Here is a 23,850-nt window from a genome sequence, read left to right as displayed (position 1 = left end):
TGGTGCTCCAAATGAGATTTTTTTCTCATTTGGAAATGAAAAAGGGGTTTTCTGACTTGCTGAGCGGGGGGGTGGAATGATACTTCCGCCCCCCATATTTTTCACTGGGGGGGGGGCTAATGCACCTACAGGTTTCCATATCATGACAGTTTAGATTTGAACTGGAGGAGCAAATTCAGCATACTGCATCCCAACCCTTCCGATTGCCCGCTTGGAGTAATCTCATCACTTAACCAAAGAATGTCTACATAGCACTTTCAATCCTCCTTATTTTCACAGTCTGTACATTAATTCATGGACTTTTCATAAAAATGGTGATCACTTAAACAGATATCAAACAAGCACTGCATGAGGTCATTTTAGGTATTTTGTTTTTGTACCTTTCTAACGGATGCAGATAACTGTAATTGTGGCAGCCGATGTTACCTATATAAGGGAACTGCAGTTACATGTATGGAGGTCATGTGTGGCCCTGAACTGTAGCATACTCGGTTAATACCGTAATATGTATGGACCGCCAAAATCGGCAAAAATGCAGAAACAAATGATGTAAACCTAGGTCATTGTGTGAATACAAAGTTATAATCACATAATGATCAACAACAATTTAAGTCCTTATATGGCTCTAAAGACACTTCCACATAATGAACAAGAACATTGTATTTATCATGCGACCCTAACACTGCCACATAATGACCGCCAATACCAACAATATTCACAAGGAGGCTTATGTGGGGATTTCACATGTCGCCCAATAAGGACTAACGCAGATCGCTAGTCCTCATGTTGCGATTCGGGTATCATCATAAGGACTAAGCAGTTCGTTAGTACTTATGTGACGATTCGAGTATCCACACAAGGATCAACGAACCCCGTTCAGTGCTTATGTGGCGATTTGAGAGTATCCACATAATGACAAACGAACTGCGTCAGTCCTTATGTGGCGATATGAGAGTATCCACATAATGACAAACGAACTGCGTCAGTCCTTATGTGGCGATATGAGAGTATCCACATAAGGACCAACGAACTGCGTCAGTCCTTATGTGGCGATTTGAGTATCCACATAAGGACTAACGAAGAAAAATTTAGGTGATCATTTTTCATGCGGTGGGGCTATTCAAGAAAACGTCTAGGTTTAAGGCGCGTAAATACAAACTTTGTAAATGCTCTATTCGCGCGGCGTTGTAGCAATCCCGGCCTAGCGCAGCACATGCATAACGTTAACGTACGTACGAACTCATCAACAGGCTAGTAGAGACATTATATTAATTGCTCTAAATACGCGTTCGTTTTAGTCTCCGTGAACGCAGAAACCCTTTTTATGGACCGCCAAAACCGCCAAAACTGGTTTGGGCGTGTAACTACAAACATTGTATACGCTCATATATAGGGAATGCATGCAGTATTTATAACGTACAACTCCTAGTGCGGCGCTATAGCTAAGCCTAGCACATAACGCATGTACGAAGAGATGAACATAGAAACATATTCATAGTATTAAATGCTGTAAATATTCGTTCTTTCTAGTCTACGGAGATCTCAGCAGTCCACTAACCATTTCTTACCCCACATTCGATTCTGTTCCATTGTAGCTCTTTTCATGTCATTCCACTGGGCATCGACCATATTGCAATTAGAATAAATATAAAACAAAACTGTTAGCAAACTGATTATACACTAAAGAGCCTGCGTAAGAGAATGTGTACAAATAAGTGGGCCTGACGTTTCGATCCTATCAGGATATTCTTCAGAGACTGAATGCCAAATAATAGTAACAGAATGAACAAGTATACAAGCACAGAATACAGACAAGTAAATTAACAGGGTGAATACAAAATAGTACTTTCAAATGTGATCGTACCTCGAGATGCATTGTCTGCAGCCACCACACTGTTGAATCCAATTCCGTCACCAGCCAAAGCACCTAACTCACACACAAGACTTAGGGTCACATCACTTGCACAACCTCTAATGTCATATATCTGGTTTCTTGTATTTAGTAGAGTTTGCGTCATCCAGTATATGTTGGTGAAACCAAAACCAGCCTAAAGAAGCGGTTCTATGGTCACAGATACACAGTAAACACCATGAAGAATGAGACCCCGGTTGGAGAACACTTTAACCTTCCCAACCATACCATTAATGAAATTTCCCTACCTGGGATTGAATCCTCAGGTAGCTGTCCTGACCTAGTACGAATCAGAAGAGAGATACTGTGGATGCAACGCCTTCGCACCATTCAACCTCAAGGGCTTAACATTCAGGAAGGATATGACTAACCTCACCCCCACCCTTTTCATCGCCCCTTGTTTCCTCCTCTGTCACCCTCCACCATTTTTCAGGCCCACTTACTCTTATACATATTATAATTAGGTAAAGAAAATATAAGAAATCTATTCATGCAAATAATAGGCGAAATATATATATATATATATATATATATATATATATATATATATATATATATATATATATACACTGTAAAAAAAAATCGTAAACGTTTCCTTGAAAATGGTTTAAAGTTGCTGCAACCAAAAGTCGGGTTTCCTCAGATTAATCCATAAGATGTTAACCGTATCTTGGTTAAACGTTAATCCTGTTTTGCGTGTTTCATCAATATTGAGTTGCTGCAACCGAAAACGGTGTTTTCTCCTTAAAAACGCAAGTGTTTCCTGAAATATTACCACTTTTAGAGTTACCTTCAACGGATTCAGTTTTAGTCTTCCTAATTTTAGAATTTAGAGATTATCTTTCAATTATCTGTTCAGAATACTATTGACACAGTACATATATTTGCATGAAAATTATGTATATTATGGAATTCTCTGCCTTTTAAAACTGATGTACAGAATAATAACAATGAACAGTAAAAGCTGTGAGACTGAAAATGATACAAACTTGATTTTAAAGTAAGAAATATTTATTAAAACCCAACAAATAATACCATGCAAAGACTATCAATGAAAATTTAAAAATGTAGAGTTTAGGATTGTATATGTATCACTAAAGATAACAACACATGGAACAAGCACCTATATGTGGTGAAGGGTGGGCTGCTTTTACAAGTGAAACTTAGAGAGTGAGTTTGAAACTGACAAAATTGGTCTCCAGTACTTTTCTCCTTATTTTAACTCCGACCACCTTTAGCTCTAACACCCATCTTATATACATGGCTGAGTAAAATCGTTCCACTGACATACTTTCATGCCTTGGCAGTGTCAGAATAAAGGGACTGATAGCATTACACCCCTCACCCATAAAGAACAAAAAACGAATTCAAACAAGTTAAAAATAATCAACTAAAACTTATAAAGATAAGAAGAGATAAATCAATTTCAATTTAATAATATGCAAACATTCATGTCTAGTATTATTTAAAATAAAAAGATACAACATGAAACATCCCTTAAAATGAGGTGTAGGATGCGGTGACCATACAATCAAGAATTTTAAAAGAGCTTCTTGATTATAACATTGATTCATCTCAGGTCACCTTATCACACCCAAATCTCACATCTAAACACCTACTATAGCACGTCATGCCTAACCAACAATTGTTTTCTTATTTACCCAAGGCTACATGTATACAAACACTATCATTTGAAGCAAGAACAAACAATCAATTACAATTAAAACATTCACAAAGATTATGTGTTAAGCATTATTTAAATTAATACACAAAATGAAAAAGCTCCATATAGGGTGGAGGGTGGGAATGACAATACCACCGAACACCTTATAAATACCACCTGTCTACTCACAACAATTTTCCTAGTTTAACCAAGAGTATACCTTCTCCCCATAGACAAAATAGGTGTATACAACAAAGTATCATATGAAGCAAGAACAAACAATCAATTACACTTTAAATATATACAAATATTATGTGTTACCATTATTTGAAATAATTAATCTCAACACCACATAGCATCCCATGTGTACTGTCAGTCTACTAGCAACGATTTACCTAGTGATCCAAGAGTGTAACCCCTGCCCCAGATTTGAAAGAATATTTAAAGGGCTTTTCCCATGGAGGAATATATTTTCAACAAAATACAAATTTGCTACCCTCTCACCCCCTCAAAAAATGTTTTAAAGTTACATTTTTCAATGCATTACTTTTTTATCAGTAACTCCCAACCTAATGAACGATGCTGAATCTACACCAGGCCTAGCAAAGAATTCCAAATCTTAAAAACAAACAAGCAGTTAGATTGTGCTTCCAAGCTTTCGTATAGTCGCTTTTACATGCTAATTTTCTTTCCTGCTATCGTATAGTAGCTGTGCTGGATTCGCTTAATGTTGCATGTCCATGTGAGACCGCTTGGGGTTAATCATCTATTGGCTAGCGACTTTTGTTACAAAGGTTATCAACTTAGCTGGTACCTTTTTATTGTCAGTGATTTCAAAAATCTCCTTTTGTACATATGTCAATGTACAGTTACATGATCTCGGGTATTCAATATTGACACAATAAAACATACTGATGAGATGAATGAGACTGTCCACAGAATCACCTTCCTTGAGCACTTGGGACTCAGCAGCAATGGCACATGTACTTTCACTGATTATAACTGTTGGGGTTGACACTGACTCTGCAATCTTTTGAAATTCGTTTGAAGTCTGAAATGAATAAAAACAATACATACAAAATGTCATAATGCAACAGGTTTATAATGACAGGATAAGACATATCTTTCTCTTTGCAGTGCATAACACTTGGTCCATGCTTGGACAATTATCCTTCCCATACCCCATATGTGCGCATCCCTATATGACTTGGTGCTTCTATGGTACGTTTTACCCATAGTAAGAGGATATACAAGCAACTAAACTTTAATCATAAAATGGGATGTAGTTCTTGTTGTCATGCTGGAAGACTATTAATAAAGAAATATGCAAGAAAGGTTATGATTTACACACAAACGCTTTAAGTCATTGAGGAGTTGACTACAATGGATGCAATAAGTATATTGTGAAGGTGGAAGGGGCTTCGGATGGTTAATCCCACCCTGAATCTACACCTGCATAAGATATGTTATTTTACTCAGAACATGAAACAGGTGATACCAAACATGCCATGATCACAAATATTCTTTTCCAACTTTGATCTTACATTTGTGTAGGAAACGAAGTCTTCTTCATTTTCCCGTAGCAGCAATGGTAGCAACTGTAATCCTGCTTTATTCTGTTCCTCTCTTCTGTCTACCTCAGAGCTTCTAATATTCCTGGAATAATAACAATGGTGAAGAACACAATATGATAATTTGCATCATGCATAGTTTTACGTTTGATACACGATTCATGATTTTAAGAAGGGTAAAAAATAACATAAGTACATGCAATGAACATAGCAGCAGGTTGGCACATGAAATAAAGAAATGTGGTCTTTGCCTTTTGTAACGTTTTGGATTTCCTCAATCGCAACAAAAAAGGACATTTTTGCACCCTAGGGGACTAATATTTCATGTAAGGGATGATAGGTTTTTTGAAAGGTACTAGTCTAAGATCTGTTTGTGATTAGAAGATAAAAATGAACGCAAAAGAACACTCTATTACGCATTCCTATTTATTTACCTTTGAACGATTTCTTGGGGTCTGTGGCGGGTATAGTCTGTCCACACTGGAGTGGGGATCGTTGGGAGCGTAAAGCTTTTGAAGGGGGCATAAGGCTAAACACCCAAGCCTCCTGTTAGGTCTACAACACTGGTAGAGATTAAACTGACTGAAATTCAAGTTGAAGACTTACCTGTCACACCTGTGTAGAATTTCTTTGATCTTGTCATGTTTAGGACCACTCTTGACACTCTTGAGGTAACATCTTCCCAGTAAGGTGATACTTTTGGCCAATCTAGGAAACTTTGATACTTTCTTGGTACAATCAATGTTCACCAAACGAGTCATCTCATTGCTAATTTCTTCTGTTAGCAGAAGAGCAGGATACTCTTGAAGTAAGTCTTTAACAAGTGGTTTATTGGTTAAATATGCCCTTCGTTGTGGATATGTTTTATCCATAAGTTTCTCGATCAAAATCAAGTTTTTGGCCCGTTTCTTAGACATCTCCTTTTTCATGGTTTCTTTATGTCTTTTCAGAGAGGTATCATCTTCAGTGGATGGTATCACTGGCAGGAAATTTAATTCCCCTTTGCAGGGCCTCTTGAAAACATCCTTTTGTAGAATGCTCTCTTTTCTTTTAAGAGGCACATTTTTTAATGAGAGACTTGAATCTTTCATCCTCAGTGATTTCAATTTATTGTTAAGGGCCGCAGTCCAAGTATCATAACCTGAGCCAATGCGCTCCCTTAAGTAAGGATATTTTGTTATTAGCTGTTTAGCTATTCTCCTTTTCATGTGCATATCTGGGTACTTGTTTTTTTTTTGTACAGAAAGTCTCCAAGATGATTGAGTAGTTCATGTTTTTGGGCCCACTGTAGTTGTTCTTCATTTTCAAGCTTGTTCTGCAAAGTCATGCTAAACTTGATACAAAGTAACTGAATATCCCAACTATTATCATCAGAACTGCCAGCTTTTTCAGTTACACTAATCATTTTGTTTGATTCTTCAGTGGTCTCTTGTTTGGTATTTGGAACATCTTCAATCACACCTGCACAAAGTTCTGGTGGAGTCATATCTATTCCAAATCAAGTGATCCAACTGTAAGCTCAATGGAAGCTTTATCACTCTCATCATCAGACACACAAGAACTAGATGCACTAGTTGCAGAACAATTAAAATTGAGTTTGTCAGTTCCTATCAAGGGCTCTAAAGGTTGAAGAGTGCAAAGTTTAATCTTGCTCTTGTCTAAAATTTTGGTTCCAAGCTCAAGGTCAACCCATGACTTAAAATCCTCATCAAAGTACTGGAAAAATGTTTCTTCTGATGAAAATGGAACACTCATCATTATGCAGAGAGCATTGCATAATGACTCAGTGAACAGTGTATCTTCATTTTCTAGTTCAATTACTTTCCTAGAATGACCATACTCAACAAGAATTTTCATGGTGGTGGGTAATGTTGATAACACTTAAAGTGGTGATAGTTTTAGCTCCAACACCTGTTTTGGGAAACAAAATAAAACACCAAATTTTGAAATATACCTTGGCAAACTGACACCTCATGAAATACCAGCAGAAAGTCAATTCTATGATAAACATCAGCATTTCCCTATCAAGTTATTGCTTATTGTTACAAAATTATATGAAGCCACACCCCCTCATTAATATGCTAATATATCAAATTTAACAGGCATCAACACATTAACGTTTTTACTTAACTACACGATACCAACTTTCACTAGAATGGGAACTGTGGTTTTCGAGTAGGCTAACAAAATGTAGTTTTCAGGTTTGACCCAGTGACCTCATTAATATTCATGATATAACTACCAAAACAATAATCTTCTTGCACTCACTAAACATAATGCATCTACATAGTGAATGTGATGAACATCGCGCATTCCCTAGTTGAGTAATCCTGACCCTTAGCTACAAGGGTACATATACATGCATCCAAACACACATAAATCTGAATGCATCGTTTCCTTTTGCTTTCAGCAGCAAGGAACCCCAAAGTTGTAAGCCTAAGCCTTATTTACTTTTAAGCCTCCATCCACATTTTCTAATTTTTTAAAACAGGAGGACCTGCTTTCTTTGTACATTTTTTGACCTAGTAATATATGCACAATTACCTTTTGTTTACAAAAGTCTAACCATATAACACCAAAACTAAGAGGGAGTATGTGTTTACTCTAAGGTGATATTAAACTATAAAGGCTACACTTAGGCCTGCTTTATTTTAGGAATAGATAAGCCTAACGTTTGTAATTGTATTACAATACTCTCATCGTAGTAAGCTAGCTACAGTATACGCGTTTCATTGTGTAGCATATATCCTAACAAATAACATAGGGGTTAGTATACGGGCTAAGTTACTACAGATGCTGTACGCTCCTGCAAGCCTAACCATCTCCACCGCATCAGCGAACCCGACGTGACGAAGTCTACCACGAAAATACAGAATTTATCAAAAACTTTGAAAGAAATGCGATTCCCTTTTGTTGAGTATATCCTACTGTATCATGAAAATGCTAAGATACTTGATTTGATGGGTGCAAACTGTTTAAAATTCAAGAAATTTACCTCGTTGGTAACCAAGTTTGGTTCGAATGTGGCCGTTGGCGTGTATGTCGCGATCGATGGGTTAACGAAAACCGGGTTTACGTATTCTAACGTGTGTTAACATTAATCGTATGTGCGCTTTTGTCAACACCAAAAAAGCTTGCAGAGATAAACATTACCTGTTGGACAGAGTAACAGTAACTTTCCGGATAATATGGTAAAACGTTTATCCGTATATTCAGTAATAGAAAAGCGTTCTGATAGATTTCGTTCAACCAGCTAAAGTTTTCCTTTCTTACCCGTAAATAAGGGCAAACCTTGCACTCGATGTTGGTTTTAGAATAATCGAATTGTGATCTAAACTAAGAAAAATCCTCTCCCTCTGTAAACAATAATCCAAATCAAGACAAACGTTAACGATTTTTTTTTACAGTGTATATATATATATATATAAAGATATGGTAAATGCAAATTTATATATTCATTTATATTTATCATACTTTATTTCAGTGGCATGGCTTTCACAGCATGCTTAAACGTGTTCTCAATTGAGCGATATATTATACAGTAGGCCGGAGCACTTTACAGTAAAAAGGAGGACCTCATCCTGGCATCATCTTTCGGTTACTAGCAAGACGAAAATCCTGTTGGTAAGTAAGATAGTGATATTTACATGAGTAGTGGGTACTTGGGAAGTAAATCCTAAATTTAAGATCTAATTTGACTTTTGTTTGTGGATAAACTAGCTGATCAAAGTAAATATTCGGATATTATATCACTGATAAATATATTATGAAAGAGCTATAAACCGACTGACCGGAGAACGGGAGACAACCTCTCCTGTGTCCTACAGACCGGGGAAACGGGAGACAACCTCTCCTGTGTCCTACAGACCGGGGAACGGGAGACAACCTCTCCTGTGTCCTACAGACCGGGGGAAAAGGAGACAACCTCTCCTGTGTCCTACAGACCGGTGAAACGGGAGACAACCTCTCCAGTGTCATACAGACCGGTTAACGGGAGACAACCTCTCCAGTGTCCTACAGACCGGGGAAACGGGAGACAACCTCTCCTGTGTCCTACAGACCGGTGAAACGGGAGACAACCTCTCCAGTGTCATACAGACCGGTGAAACGGGAAACAACCTCTTCTGTGTCCTACTGACCGGTGAAACGGGAGACATCCTCTCCTGTGTCCTACAGACCAGGAAAACGGGAGACTACCTCTTATATATCATACAAATACACCTCTGATGTGTTATACATTATACATAAATACGCTGCATTCATATAATTTCAAAGGCTGCAAACATAGATCATCGTAGCACCCTTCATTTCACCAAATTTCTCAAAGTGGAGGGCCAAACCTCCTTTCCTATCACTTTTTTGTACGATATCACATCTTAGCTCCCCCCCCTCCCCCAATACGAAAATGGTGGTTGAGCCCGTCACATTAGCTAACCACAATTCATCATTCCGTAGATGTGTATGATCTCTATATAATTGCCGAAAGGCCGAGAACTTTGTTTTATCGTAATGGTCCGAGGAGAGTCAATGCCTTTAATAATAGTTGTATAGATTATTAAAAACCTTTATATAAAACATCACGCCTCCTTTGTATCTTACAGTAGCTATTATATTGATCAAACCAAGTATTAGCATATTTCAGAACTAAATTATTATATCCGACCTGAATGCTATAAAAACCTAAATCGAAGCATATCATTCATTATATGAATGAAAGCCAGTAAGGTTCATCATTTCATTTCATTTATTAATTTGTTCACAACACGACATATTGAATGTCAAATAAATAAGAATAACAGATGTGAAAAAAAGTCATCTTAATACCCTCGTGGGCTTAGTGAGTAGAAACTCTCTGAAAAAGAAGATGAAAAAAAATACCTAAAAGAAGAACTTCCAATCATGATTTCAGAATTAATAGAACATTGCTGAAATGAGAAAGTATAATAAAGACGGATCTTGCAGGCAACGTCATTTAGTCATACAGTCAATCACTCTTTTGCAGGAACAACCAATCATTTTGCGCGCCGACTCTTTGCTTAGTATAAACATCGCTATGGCTGGTAAAGTGGTCAAAGACTTGAGCGAGGACTTCCTCAGCTGTTGCATATGCATGAACCAATTCAAAACACCAAAAATGCTACCATGCATCCACAGCTTCTGTGAAGAATGTATTGAGAAGTATGCTGCAAAACAAGACGGCAACGAAATACCATGTCCAACCTGCAGGAAAGTTTGTACTTTACCAGAGGCCGGAGTGAAAGGTTTGCAGACTAACTTTCATCTTATCAATCTGGCTGAAAAAGTAAATTTGTTGGAAAAGTTGACCAGTAAGGAGAAAAGAGCATCAGTATGTGACTCGTGTAAGAATCCGGAAGTTGTAGCATTTTGCGTTGATTGTAATTTCGTCATTTGTTCAAAGTGTAAAAGTCATCATGCTTTGTTTCCAATTTTGCAATCCCATTCAGTAATACCTTTAAAACAAATAAATGATCCAAAGTTTCAACAAGAGTGGAAAACTGCTAGGTCTCCATTCTGTGCACTACATACTTCTGAGAAGTTACAGTTTTACTGTAAAACTTGTTCCAAACTGATCTGTAGAGATTGTACAATCGTTTTACATTCCAAGCCACAACATGAGTATACAGAAGCCACAAGTCAATTTAATGACAGTAAACAAGAACTTAATAGTTTATTAGAAAACAGTGTTCCTCAACTTGAGAAAGCAGTCGGCTATAAGAGAGACGGGAACGTGGGAGTGGTAGCACTTAATAAGTCTAAGGAAGAGATAGATATAGAAATTACAAACCATTGTAATGAAATGATCAAAGAAATCCGAAAGGTCTATGAAAAACAAAAACAAGACTTGCTAGAAGAGATTACTGCAAGAATTGAACCTGTCGAGTCCCAAGTCCAATCAGCTGATGATTGGATTAAAAGAATGCAAACCACACAAGAAATAACACGTAAAATCATAAGAGAAAATAACCCATGGGAGCTGATGTCTTTGTCATCAGATCTTACAAATGCTTTTGAAACTCTAAGAGTTGATAGTTTAGCATTTCAATGGAGCAAATCTCAATTACAGCATGAAATTCTCTTCTCTCCTGGTGAAGTACCCGATATACACATTGGGTTCCAATATCGTCCGTGTGAAGTGGCAGTCTGTGACGAAGCTAATGTCATTTACTTGTGTACTTTTGAGGAACGCAATAAATATTTGTACATCACTAAGGTTACGATTAATCCTAGGAAAGTCGAACAAAACACACCTTATAAATGGAATAATGAGGTATCTGACGGTGCTAGGTTAGCCGTAGCCATTATGGGACAACAGCGGCAACGTATGTTTATCGGACTTGGAACATATTTCGTTGAGTTTAATTGTGCCTCATTACACCCTGTACATAATTATGGTTCACGCACAAAACACGTTATAACTGATATTGCATGCAACTCATCTAGTACATTGTCTATAATCACAAAAGAACCTTTGAAGGGCGACGAGAACATGTATTGTAATGCACATATCAATGTGTTCAGTTCACAATCGTCCGGGCAACTACAGGCATCACAAACCTTAGACTTCTCTGCTGACTCGTTAGTAGATTCCATATTTGCTTGTTATCGAGACCTTTTTTACACACTGGATGGCGAATTAAGAGCATACCACTATTATTTAGTTCAGCAAACGCGCAAGAATCCAGGAGATACCCTATATGATGTAGATCCACCGAAAGGATTGTTGAATATTACCCAAACTGACATTTTACATTGCAGACGGATAGGTACCTATCCAAATAAATACAATGGACAGTATCATAGCGATGATGCGAACGTATTTATAGTGTGGAAGGGGAGTATGATCAAAGCTGGTAAAAATGCTGAAGAAACAGCGTGGATCCTTAAAGAATACAACACAAAAGACAGGAAGGTGCTCGGTGATTTAAAATATGTCACTGGTAATGCTCCCAGGGCCCCCTCTGCTCTCCACTGCACGCAGACAGGTAATCTTGGCATGGAAATACACCTTTGCGATGACCATGGCAATATAACCACATACAGGAGAGAGCCTTACCAACAAGAAGTAGGTGTTGTCCCCTATGAAGTGGTTTAATCATACATAGTCATAACAGTGGCTACATTGATACATATTATATTGGATAGGCTACTTGCTCATATAGCACCAACCTGATATGCTGCTCCAAGGTTTTTCCTCAGTAGTGGTACTATAAACATGGGACGAGATTTCTTAAAGTAAGTTAACTTTGCTTCAGTAATTGACACTTCTAGTCAAAAGGTCCGTGCCTTGCCGGTTGGCACTGGCTTGCCGTCCTAATAGCACAGCATCTCCATTTAGACCACTGATAGGAGATTCAAGTATCTACCTTAAAGTACTATTACGTCTTTTGTTGTTGTTTGTTGTTGTTTTGTTTGTCGTTAATTTAGTACAGGTTAAAGTCGTTACGGTGCCATGAAATCCAATTTAGGATGAGCGTGAGATAAACTTAAAGTCCCTGGGGATAGTACAATTTTGCATATCGTCCAGTTATACAGAAACAAAAGTTTCTTAACTCTCCGTTAGGCCCCTTCCATGAGATCACTCTCCTTTAATCTATACATGTGCGTCTATCTATACATATGCGTTAATGAAGCCTTATTTTCCTGACTTTTCAAATGGCAAAATAATGGATTTGCACACCTTAAAACGTGAAGCCCTTCTCCGCGCCTGTATTTACGAAAGTTTATTGTACATTTATCAACAATGATATAAAGGTTTCTATATGCCTACATGTGAAATCATTTTACCTTGTTATACATTTTTTTTGGTTTTTCCTCTTGTGTGAATATGATCGCCGAATAAATTTGCTTTGTTTTATTGGATGGCTTACAGAAATGTCGATGGTGACAAAGCTACATCGTGGACCTCGATTTCCGTATTCTTCTGTTTTATGCTTAACTTTTATGCTTAACTTTTATTCATATTGGTATAGTGTTGCAAACTAATCATGTGTCATTTCCCCATGTTTAACGGGGGTTGTTTTCCTTCTCGTTTTGATATTCTCACTGAATACTTTTAATTTGTAATATCGGGGGTAGCTAACAGAATTGTCAATGGTGACACAGCTTTTCTTTATTCGAAAAAAATGCCACAATGTTAAAATAATTAAATCATGTAATATATAAAGAAAACATTAAATTCCCTACACACGTGGATTGTTATGAGTTAATTTAAGGATGAAATTCCAATTTACAGTAATTAGCTAAAACAAAATCGAACTTGTAAACAATCGTTAATGTATGTGCTTTTATGGTTACTCGGGAACAACGAAGTGGAAAAAATAGTATGTAATGCATGTTAATAGTAAAAGTAAGATTCCATATGAAAGTGGATTGTGTACGGTTGTAAATGAGTTAAATAAAGCTGAGTTCTTAAGCATCGTTAATTGAACGAAATAGAGATTGAACTTGCAGTCAACGACTAACATTTCTTGGCCTTGTAATTCACACATAGATTTTGAAATATTTGTGGGGTGGGGTTGAGGTGGGTCCAAGTATAATGGCCTTTTGTTCGCTTGCATTCTTGACTTCATATTGGAAGTGTTACTGAAAAATGATGTCATTTTCCCGTGTTTTAGTGCCCCCACCCCCCAATTATCTTACAAGTGGATATGTTCGTTGAATACGTTTTAATTGTACAATAGGGTGGCTTACAGGATTTCCGTGGGTGACACACCTAAATTGTTGACCTTTGCTTTTGTATGCTTAACTTTTTAGTACGACAACCGTTAGGATCTGTCTGTGCTTTTCTTTATTCTAAAAAAAATGTTATAATGCTCAAAATAATTATATGATGTGTGTTAAGTAAACGTAAAATTCTCTACAAAAGTGTATTTTTGTTTTGTGAGTTAATTTTTCAGGTTGAACATCCAATTAACAGTAATTACACAGAAATCGAACTTGCAGTTCAGGATTTTTGAAAAGGGAGGGTTGGCCTCTCTACTTTGAGAAATTTGGTAAAATGGAGGGTGCTACGTAAACTTCACGGGGTGGAAGGGGGTGGTGGTGGTTTCTATGCCTACTATTTGTTTGCTTCCATGACATATTGGTATAGTGTTACAAAACTTTGAGAAATATAATTACCTGATTACAACCCAATAGCTTTGTGTATTCCTCTTCGTTTGCGTGTATTTCATTGGAAATCCAACTGTATAATATAACGTTCATGATTATGCGCGTACCCAGGGATGGAGGGGGGGGGATGCGTTTATAAGAAGACGTGAATGATGACACTGGCGGATCCAGGGCCTTTGTTTGGGAGGGGCCAAAGTGGCATTAGAGTGATATGGGGGAGGGGTCTAAGGGGACGGGGTGCCCCCCTCCCCTTTTGAAAATTTTCTATTGCTGAATGCCCTCAGACAGGCGCGGCGGAACGGAAAAATTATGGGGGGGGGGCTAATGTGTGGAGACTATCAAAGCGGAGCGCCACCATCGGTTGGCACGGAGCGTAGAAGAAAATTTTGGGTTTTTTCAAACCCCCAGATGGCCGGAAACGGCACTTCCCGAGTGTTTTATGCTGAGAATACCTAGCCCTAAAATATGGGTCTCAAGCCTGCAATTTCTCAGATTGCACGTAAAAGTCTATAAAAACATTGTAATTTGTATATTCGATAGAGAGTAGCTCTTACTCGTAGTGTACTCGTAAAGACGTTTTTGAGTGTAGTAAGGGCAGTGGGACGCTTTCGACACTATCTAAGCGGAGCGCCACCACAGGTTGGCGCGGAGCGTACAGAAAATTTTTGAGTAAAGATACTCCCTAGATTGCAGGAAATGACCCTTTCCGGGCCTTGCTAATTTGCAGATGAACGGAGAATAAATAGGTGTCGTCGCCATTTTGTCGGAAAATTACACCAACAGAATATGACAAATGTCAATAGGTATATGAGAGCGCAATAAAATAGTCAATAATCGCGAATAAATAAAAAGTAGTGAAAAGCTGAAAAGGGCGCCGGCAGTCCATTTGAGTCCGTCGGGGGGGGGGGGGCATCCGCCCCCTGTCTGTACATATGGACGCTCCGCCACTAAGTAAGGGTATGTTGGAGAACTGGCTGAAATGAGGCAAGTCATTGGCCTAAGACGAAGTTGTGTTACGCTTACCGGTACTCACACTCACTGCTTCCACTTTTTACGGGGCGTGAAGACGCGGTTGGGGTGACAATGTGTTCTATAGCCAGGGGACGGGCCGAGGGTCCCCCAGCAATTACTAAAATTATTACACCTATATAGTATACGTGTGCATCGGACAGATCGACAAGTATGCATTGAAAAATGGGCTGATGCACGTTTCGGAGCCTCGGTAAATATTGGGGGGGGGGGGCTTGTCATGCATTTGCCCCTCAACTTTTTCATTGGGGGGGCTGAGCCCCCCAAGCCCCACTGACCTCAGATGCAATTTGGTGCGACAAAAGTGTACAATGGTGATGTTACCTTACTTCTAAAAAAAATGTTTCCCAGGTGTAATTTTCTAAAATATTTATAAAACAAATTTGGGATCATCTTTCTCAATTTTTTTTATTTCTCATAGGTTATAAATTTCTTACAACCAGCCTGTAACTGCAAAATGGTGTTATACTGTAAATCCTCATGCTCATACATTTACATAGCTCCCAACTCTTGAGAAGGCAAATGCTGGTCCATGCCACGAATCGCCGTCCTGGGGGAGGGGTATAAGCGGAGCGGGTGTCCCCCTCCCCTTTTGATTTTTTTTGGAATCCCGGTGATGCCTTCATGTAAAATGGTGGCACTTAGGAAGGCTTTTGTCACCCAAAATTTTCTGAGAAATATGCATTTTTGTGTGTGTAAAATCAATAAATTGAATAGTAGGTGATAATTCATTCTTTCCCGTGGCATGAAAATGTTCGCTGCTCGCCCCAATGAAAAGAGTTATAGGCTAATTTGAGTTTCAAATGATGCTGTTAAGGAGGTTTTATACTCTATTATGCTAAATGCTAAAGAAATGATGGTTGCTAAGTCAAAATTTGATGCAAATTTTTTATGTATACTTGACAATACAATGCGGGTTTTTTTCGGACGCTTGTGCGGGTCAGCGGGTTTGGGTGTTAGAATGCGGGTCTAATTCCCGCGAATTGCGGGTCAGTTGGGAGCTCTGCATTTAATTTTAAACCAGAAAACGAAAAGGTTTAGACTAGTCTACCACTGCTATTCCTCTCGATTTTTTTTAAATTTCCAATCATATGATTTAGCGTATGTTCGGAAACACTTTTTGGCTCACCTTTGGGGGGGGGCATGGCCCCCCTTGGCCCCCCCTTGGATCCGCCAGTGAATGATGATATGGTATAAGAGGGAATGAGCATCGACTCCGGTTTCCAAATTAATCAATGGTGCAGCACCAATCCTTCTAAACAAAAGTTCCTTTGTCTTGTTTCTGAAGTCACCGGGCCTCCTTCAAGTCTTCTTTCTTTCCGAAAGAAAAATATTCTTAATCTCATACCCCCCCCCACCACTTCTCCCGATCCCTAAGTGTTCCCCAGCTCCGAGACTGTATCTCTTCTCTTCAATCAAGCTTGCATACCGATAAAACGACAATTCGTTCTATAGAAAAACGTTAATAATCAAATGTTTCTACTTGTTCTTAAGTCCACAGCCATAAGGGGAAGCAAAACATGAATTTGGAAGCACATCAATGTCAGCTATAGGTTTCCTAAATATAAAGAACATATCAATTCGCTAAATCGTTTTGTTGCTAACAGCAACGCGTACAAAATCTGTAAACAATGTAGGCTAATGCCTTTATATACATCAATTGGTCATAAGGAAGGCAGAGGATTGACTCCCTTCAACTTGCATATATCTGCTGGAAAATATATTCAGGTTTCATACATAGAATTTTGGAGTGTTAGCTCAGTGGTTAACGCCGATGCTTTCCAATCAAACGGTCTCTGGTTCGAGTCACTCAAAGATTAATGCATGTCGTCCACTTATACAGAGTTGTTGACAATTAACACTTCATAATCATGGACGTTTAATATGAATGTAAGAGACTGACTTCGGTCAGCTTGAGTCTTCTTCGCGAGTTCCTGATTGCAGGAGGATCTAAAATAAGTACAAATGCATACACACAGAAATTGGAATCTAAAACATCAGTTTTTCCACCCACCATATTCGCGAAACAAGATATGGATCTTTAACAGTGATATATCCCACTTCTCTGTGGATTCTGAGAGAACTAGAGATGGTGGAATTTGTTGACGCCAGCCTACCTTTATCGTTATGAAAATATTAAGATATATTGTTATCTTAAACAAAACCTATTAGACAAAGAAACATGATATCTTAAAACCACAAACAACTAAACCGCGGGTTTGATTATTTACTGCATATATTTTTAGAACAGTGTGTTTTCCATATTTACCATGATATAGCTATGACCCTGTTCGAACCACTATATGAGAGTGGGCTCTTTATTACGCTTGATATTTTTGAATATAGTAAATTATTTTATTAAGTGAGGAGTAACGGTTGCTCGAGGTTTTTTCGTTCAGTGGTCTGTATGTTACTGTATTCTTTTTTATGAGTCGATCTTTTGGCAAAGAAAAAGTCATGAAAAGCGGGTTGAAAAAAGAGTGGAAAGAGAGAGAAAGATGGAAGATGAGAGAAGGAAATATTAGGTTTGAAGATGCTTGATCGGGAGAGAAGCTGTTCTCAGCTATAAGAAAGGGAACGGAAATGAGATGAGGAAATAAAAAGCGAAAAAGTAGGACGGAAATGAGATGTAGTAGAGAATTAAGGTGACGATTATTTAATAACTATGTCATATCTGTCATATTGCAGAGTATTGCATTAATCAAGTTTTGTTTAGAGTTTTGATAGGAAAGAGAGGGAGGATTGAGGTGATATCTTGCAGTATATGCTGACCAGTTGATGTCCAAGAAATATTATCAGCGTATTGTTGGTCTACTGTGAAAAACTAGAAGAAGAACTTTCAATCATAATTTCAGAATTAATAGAACATTGGTGAAATGAGAAAGTATTATAAAGAAGTAGTTTGCACGCAACGTCTTCTAGAAATTCAATCAATCATTCTTTTACAGGAACAACCAATCATTTGATCCGACTCTTTGCTTAGTATAAACATCGCTATGGCTGGTAAAGTGGTCAAAGACTTGAGCGAGGACTTCCTCAGCTGTTGCATATGCATGAACCAATTCAAAACACCGAAGATGCTACCATGCATCCACAGCTTCTGTGAAGAATGTATTGAGAAGTATGCTGCAAAACAAGACGGCAACGAAATACCATGTCCAACCTGCAGGAAAGTTTGTACTTTACCAGAGGCCGGAGTGAAAGGTTTGCAGACAAACTGTTCTCATCAATTTGGTCGAAAGGGTCAACTTGCTGGAGAGGTTGACAAATACAGAGGAAAGTGCCTCAGTATGTGACTCCTGCAAGGGTTTCGATGCAGAAGCTTTCTGTGTTGATTGTAATTTTGCTATTTGTTCTAAGTGTAAAGGTCAGCATGCTTTGTTTCCACTGTTGCAATCCCATTCAGTAATACCTTTAAAACAATTAAATGATCCAAAGTTTCAACAAGAATGGAAAACTGCTAGGTCTCCATTCTGTGCACTACATACTTCTGAGAAGTTACAGTTTTACTGTAAAACGTGTTCCAAACTGATCTGTAGAGATTGTACAATCGTTTTACATTCCAAACCACAACATGAGTATACAGAAGCCACAAGTCAATTTAATGACAGTAAACAAGAACTTAATAGTTTATTAGAAAACAGTGTTCCTCAACTGGAGAAAGCAGTGGTCTACAAAAATGACGGGAATGTGGGTGTGGTAGCACTTAATAAGTCTAAGGAAGAGATAGAAATAGAAATTACAAACCATTGCAAAGAAAGGATCAAAGAAATCCAAAAGGTCTATGATAAACAAAAACAAGACTTGCTAGAAGAGATTGCTGCAAGAATTGAACCTGTCGAGTCCCGAGTCCAATCAGCTGATGATTGGATTAAGAGAATGCAAACCACACAAGAAATAACACGTAAAATCATAAGTGAAAATAACCCATGGGAGCTGATGTCTTTGTCATCAGATCTTACAAATGCTTTTGAATCTCTAAGAGTTGATAGTCTAGCATTTCAACGGAGCAAACCTCAATCACAGCATGAAATTGCCTCCTCGCCTTGTGAAGAACCAGATAAACACATTGGGATACAGTGTCATCAATGTAAACTGGCAGTCTGTGACGAAGCTAATGTAATTTACTTGTGTACTTTTGAGGAACGCAATAAATATTTGTACGTCGCTAAGGTTACGATTAATACTGGGAAAGTCGAACAACTCAAACCTTATAAATGGAATGATGAGGTATTGGACGGTTCTAGGTTAACTGGATCCATGGTACAGAACAGTTTGTTTATCGGACTTGGAACACATGTCGTTGAGTTTAAATGTGCCTCATTATGCGATGGATATAGGTATGGTTCACTCACAGAACACATTATAACTCATATGGCATTCGATTCATCTAGAAGTGAATTGTTAATACTCACCAAAGAACCTTTGAAGGACGACAAGAACATGTATTGTAATGCAAATATCAATTTGTTCAAATTACAGAGTAACTACTTATTTCAATTGATTAGTGTAACCTTAGACTTCTCTGCTGACTCGTTAGTAGATTCCATATTTGCTTGTTCTCAAGTCCTTTGTTACACACTGGATGGCGAATTAAGAGCATACAGCTATGGTTTAGTTAAGACAAAGCGCGATTATCGAGAAGATACGTACCTATCTGAGAAAGATCCATTTACCAGGCTATTTGATGTAGATCCACCACAAGGATTGTTGAACATTACCCAAACTGACATTTTACACGTTACAAATAAATTCATGGACCAGTACAATAAACATAATGCGTGCGTGTTTATATTATGGCAGGGAAGCATGATCAAAGCTGGTAATAACACTGAAGAAACAGCGTGGATCCTAAAAGAATACAACACAAAAGACAGGAAGGTGCTCGGTGATTTAAAATATGTCAACGGTAATGCTCCAAAAGGCCCCCTCTGCTCTCCACTGCACGCAGACAGGTAATTGTTGCATGGAAATATATCTTTGCGATGACGTTGGGAATATAACCAAATACAGGAGAGGGCCTTACTGTCAACAAGTAGCACACTATAGCATGGTTTAAATATACATAGTCATTACAGTGGGTACATTGATGCATACTGGTTAGGCTACTAGCACGGGTGTGATATGCTTCTCATAAGTATATTCCCTCAGTAATGGTACTACAAACATGGGAAGATATTTCTTACGTAAGTTAACCTTGCTTCAGGAATTTACACTTCTAGTCAAAAGGGTTTGTGCGTTGCCGGTTGGCATTTAGCTTGCCGTCCTAAAAACACAGCATCTCCATTCAGACCACTGGATAGGAGATACTGAAAAGTACCTACCTTCCAGTACTATTACGTATTTATGTTTCTTTTGTCGTTAATTTTCACAGATTAAAGTTGATACGATTCCATGAAAACCAATTCAGTGTGAGTGTGAGATCAACTTAATGTCCCTGAAGACTGGTACAATTTTGCATATCCTCCCCTTATACAGAAACAAAAGTTTCTTACCCCTCCCGTTAGGCTCCTCCCATTAGACCACTCTCATTTATCTGTACATGTATCTACTAACTTGATTTCCCTGGCTTTTCAAGTGGAGGAACATTGGCTCTGCTCACCTTACAATTTGACAGCTTTCTATGCACCTGTATACCAGTTCTGTAAAGTTTTATTATAGTTTTACCCTAACACTGCATTTTTCAACAATGATTTAAAGATTTCTTTATGCCTTATAATTATGTGAAATCATGGTACCGTGTTTTATACTTCTCGTTTCCTCTCGTGTGAATATGCTCGCCGAATATTTTCGATTTGTACAATCAGATGGCTTACAGGATTGTCGATGGTAACACAGCAAAATCGCTGAACTTGTTTCCCGTATTCTTCGATTTTATGCTTCACTCTTTTATGTGACACTCATTAGGATCTCTCCGTGCTTTAAGTGATTCGGGAGAAACATGTTACAGTGGTAATATAAGTATATAATGCATAATGAAGTAAAAGTAAGATTCCACACAAAAGACGATACGAATGTGTTTATATTAAAGAAGGGAACCTCGATCAAAGAGGGTGAAAATATTGAAGAAGCATTGATCCTTAAACAATACAACATGAAATACTATAGAGTGTTCGGCTTTGTATGTTTGAAAATGAGAAAGCACCGATGCCACCCTCTGCCCTCCAGTGCCAGCAAACAACAGTGGGTGGTATGACAATACATCTTTGCGATAGCTTTGGTAAAATAAGTTTGTACTAAAGGGGTGCTTGTAATGAAGATGCAATCCTTTATGAAACTGTGTAAATAGTTTATATAAAGACATAACAAATTATGTCAAGTTGAGTTCTTTATTTAGGGTAGAAACTCATTCGAAAAGAATGCATTGCCCTACGATCAAGTTGCATTCCAAATTTCCAATATGAAGTTGTATAAATAGTTCCCATACCTGTCCGTGCAGACATGTGGTTGTTTTATCCTTCATGATCCCGAATAAGGCATCCAATTTGCTCTTATTCATTACCATATGTTTAAAGAAACAAGTTTCTGATACTGTCTGTAGTTCTTTTACGTATCTAATTAAGGTGAACCTAATCGTCTGACATAATTCTTTATAAATCTTGTGACTGTCATGTTGCGGCCACCTTTTAATGGTCGCTCCCCCCCTTTTTCCGTTCTTCCATTAGTTTGTCATGTAAATGCACAAACATGCTGTCATATTCAATACACTGTTGTCGTAATGCAAATTACGCTTTAAAATTCTTCGAAAAATGTAAAACTGTCATTTCATAATGACGCGTTACCGAGCATTTGAAAGTAAATACTTTCCTCTGTTATAATGGTTTAAACCAGTTGAGTCATAGTATAACTGTACATCAAGTCAAACCGTAGTTTTGTTCCATTTTATACATAGCTTGGCAGACCTGTTTACGAAATTCTCAGAAAGGTTGCCATGTACAATGGAACATATCGTCAATCTATAGTAATTTTTTTTGTTATTTATTTTATTTAATAATTTCTATTATGTTTTGCTTAAAAGAAAGACATTCCCACAGGGCGAGGTATCTGGATAAGGCAAGTTGATATGCATCTTTATACAACACCTACTTGTATTCTGGTCATTTGATTGGTCAATTGCTCGTTGATTGCATGCAACATCCGCTGGTTCATGATTTTCAAATACTAAGAAATATTTATATATGAATATGAGTGTAAAGATTACACTATTTGCTAAACAGTTAATAAAGGGTCAACAAGAAGGATGTGTTATGTAATTCAATAAAAAAGATGTTCCTTATTTGTCAAATATGTCATATCTTATTTCTCTGTTTTTGCCTAATAATTATATGAATGATTTATATTTATATATAAATATATGTATAGTTGTTTCCTTTTGTGTTTGAGCACTTCTGTTATCTAACTCGTGGTGCATGAACGTCCGCAGTTGGGGTGGGAAGGGGGGAGTGGTCGAAATTGTACAAAAATAATATTAAGAAATCTGCTCTCTCTATGGCTAAAAGTAGGATGAACGGGATTCAATTTGATGGTTAATCGGGTAATATTGTGATATTGTGAGCCGGTTAACTGGTCAATCTTTTGCTGTTAGCTGGTTATAAAGAAGCCTAAGTTACTTGCCCCCCCCCCCCTTGAATTTCTTGTCTTGTAACCTCAAGACCTTATTGATGTCTTTTCGGCTTGAGGCCCCCTTATTCCTCTTGCCTTTATATCGTCCTGTTCTTGGAAGTGTTACTACCTGCCATTCTAGCCAGTTCTATCACATGCATACATACTTGTGTATTTTATTCATATTATTTTCTGTTGGGCCCTAATGCTAAGGGTAGACAAGGTGCGGGCAGCGTGCAAATTACCTGCATCCCGCTAGAATTCTTACAGAAACCAAAACATCAAGTAGGTATACTTTGGGGAATTTACATACGGGATAGGACATATACTCTTATTAGGATATTGCAATATAACGTATATAGAGAATGTTCATGTCTATACAACATTTATTTGCCATTTACAGTAATATCTAAATGTTGTCATGTGAGATCAAACGCAACCGCACGGTATGAGGTCTGCGGTATGTCGCGGCCCGCAAGATTAATTCCGCCGCGTGCCCACTTCTTTACAATAAATAAATTAGATACTACATATATATTATATACAAAGTGCATATTTATCTTATGGCGAGAGAGAATAGGTAGCAAATGCATCCAGCTACTTCTAGCGTCAATTGCAAATCGCGTAACAAAGAGAGATCCTTACAAATACGAAACTGACTTCAGGTGACTGAGCAATCCTTCGTCAAGATGACATGGTATGGTTGCTTCTCAAACTTCTAATCGGTCGAAAAGACGGGAAATTTCATTAGCAACATATATTGGAAAAAAGATAAATATATAAATTAATAATACCTATTAGAATTTACATACATTCAGATTGAATGGCTTTGATTAATGTGAGGCATAATGCACAACAATACATACTCATTGTTTCAGGAATCTAACTGCATATTAAATGTGTCGTACCTCAATTAATTGTTCCACTTGACTTGCACACTA

At 37.8% G+C, this 23,850-nt stretch overlaps 2 protein-coding genes across 4 annotated transcripts in view; one reads left to right on the top strand and one right to left on the bottom strand.

The window, feature by feature from the left end:
• Positions 1–23,850, top strand: part of LOC139973623 (uncharacterized) — an 86,147-nt gene that overhangs the window by 7,292 nt on the left and 55,005 nt on the right. Inside the window, exons 2-3 of one of the 3 annotated variants that reach the window (XM_071980435.1) lie at positions 8,631–8,770; positions 10,149–12,564. In XM_071980435.1, the coding sequence (XP_071836536.1) occupies positions 10,200–12,260 (2,061 nt within the window). In that variant the 5' untranslated portion in view covers positions 8,631–8,770; positions 10,149–10,199 and the 3' untranslated portion in view covers positions 12,261–12,564. Of the gene's footprint in view, positions 1–8,630; positions 8,771–10,130; positions 12,565–23,850 lie in introns of those variants that run through there. The other 2 variants (XM_071980436.1, XR_011795272.1) reach the window with 2 other exon arrangements.
• LOC139974151 (uncharacterized) lies at positions 3,393–8,551 on the bottom strand. Its single transcript, XM_071981096.1, has 4 exons — positions 8,142–8,551; positions 5,753–7,057; positions 5,120–5,231; positions 3,393–4,626 (listed from the first exon to the last, which is right to left on the bottom strand). The coding sequence occupies exons 2-4, from the start codon at positions 6,358–6,360 to the stop codon at positions 4,342–4,344; spliced, it is 1,005 nt and encodes a 334-aa protein (XP_071837197.1). The 5' UTR covers positions 6,361–7,057; positions 8,142–8,551; the 3' UTR covers positions 3,393–4,341.

Source organism: Apostichopus japonicus, chromosome 9 (genome assembly GCF_037975245.1).
Source record: "Apostichopus japonicus isolate 1M-3 chromosome 9, ASM3797524v1, whole genome shotgun sequence".
NCBI lineage: Eukaryota > Metazoa > Echinodermata > Holothuroidea > Aspidochirotida > Stichopodidae > Apostichopus > Apostichopus japonicus.
Note: the sequence above shows the minus strand (reverse complement) of the source record. Positions and strands in the feature narration are given on the sequence as shown.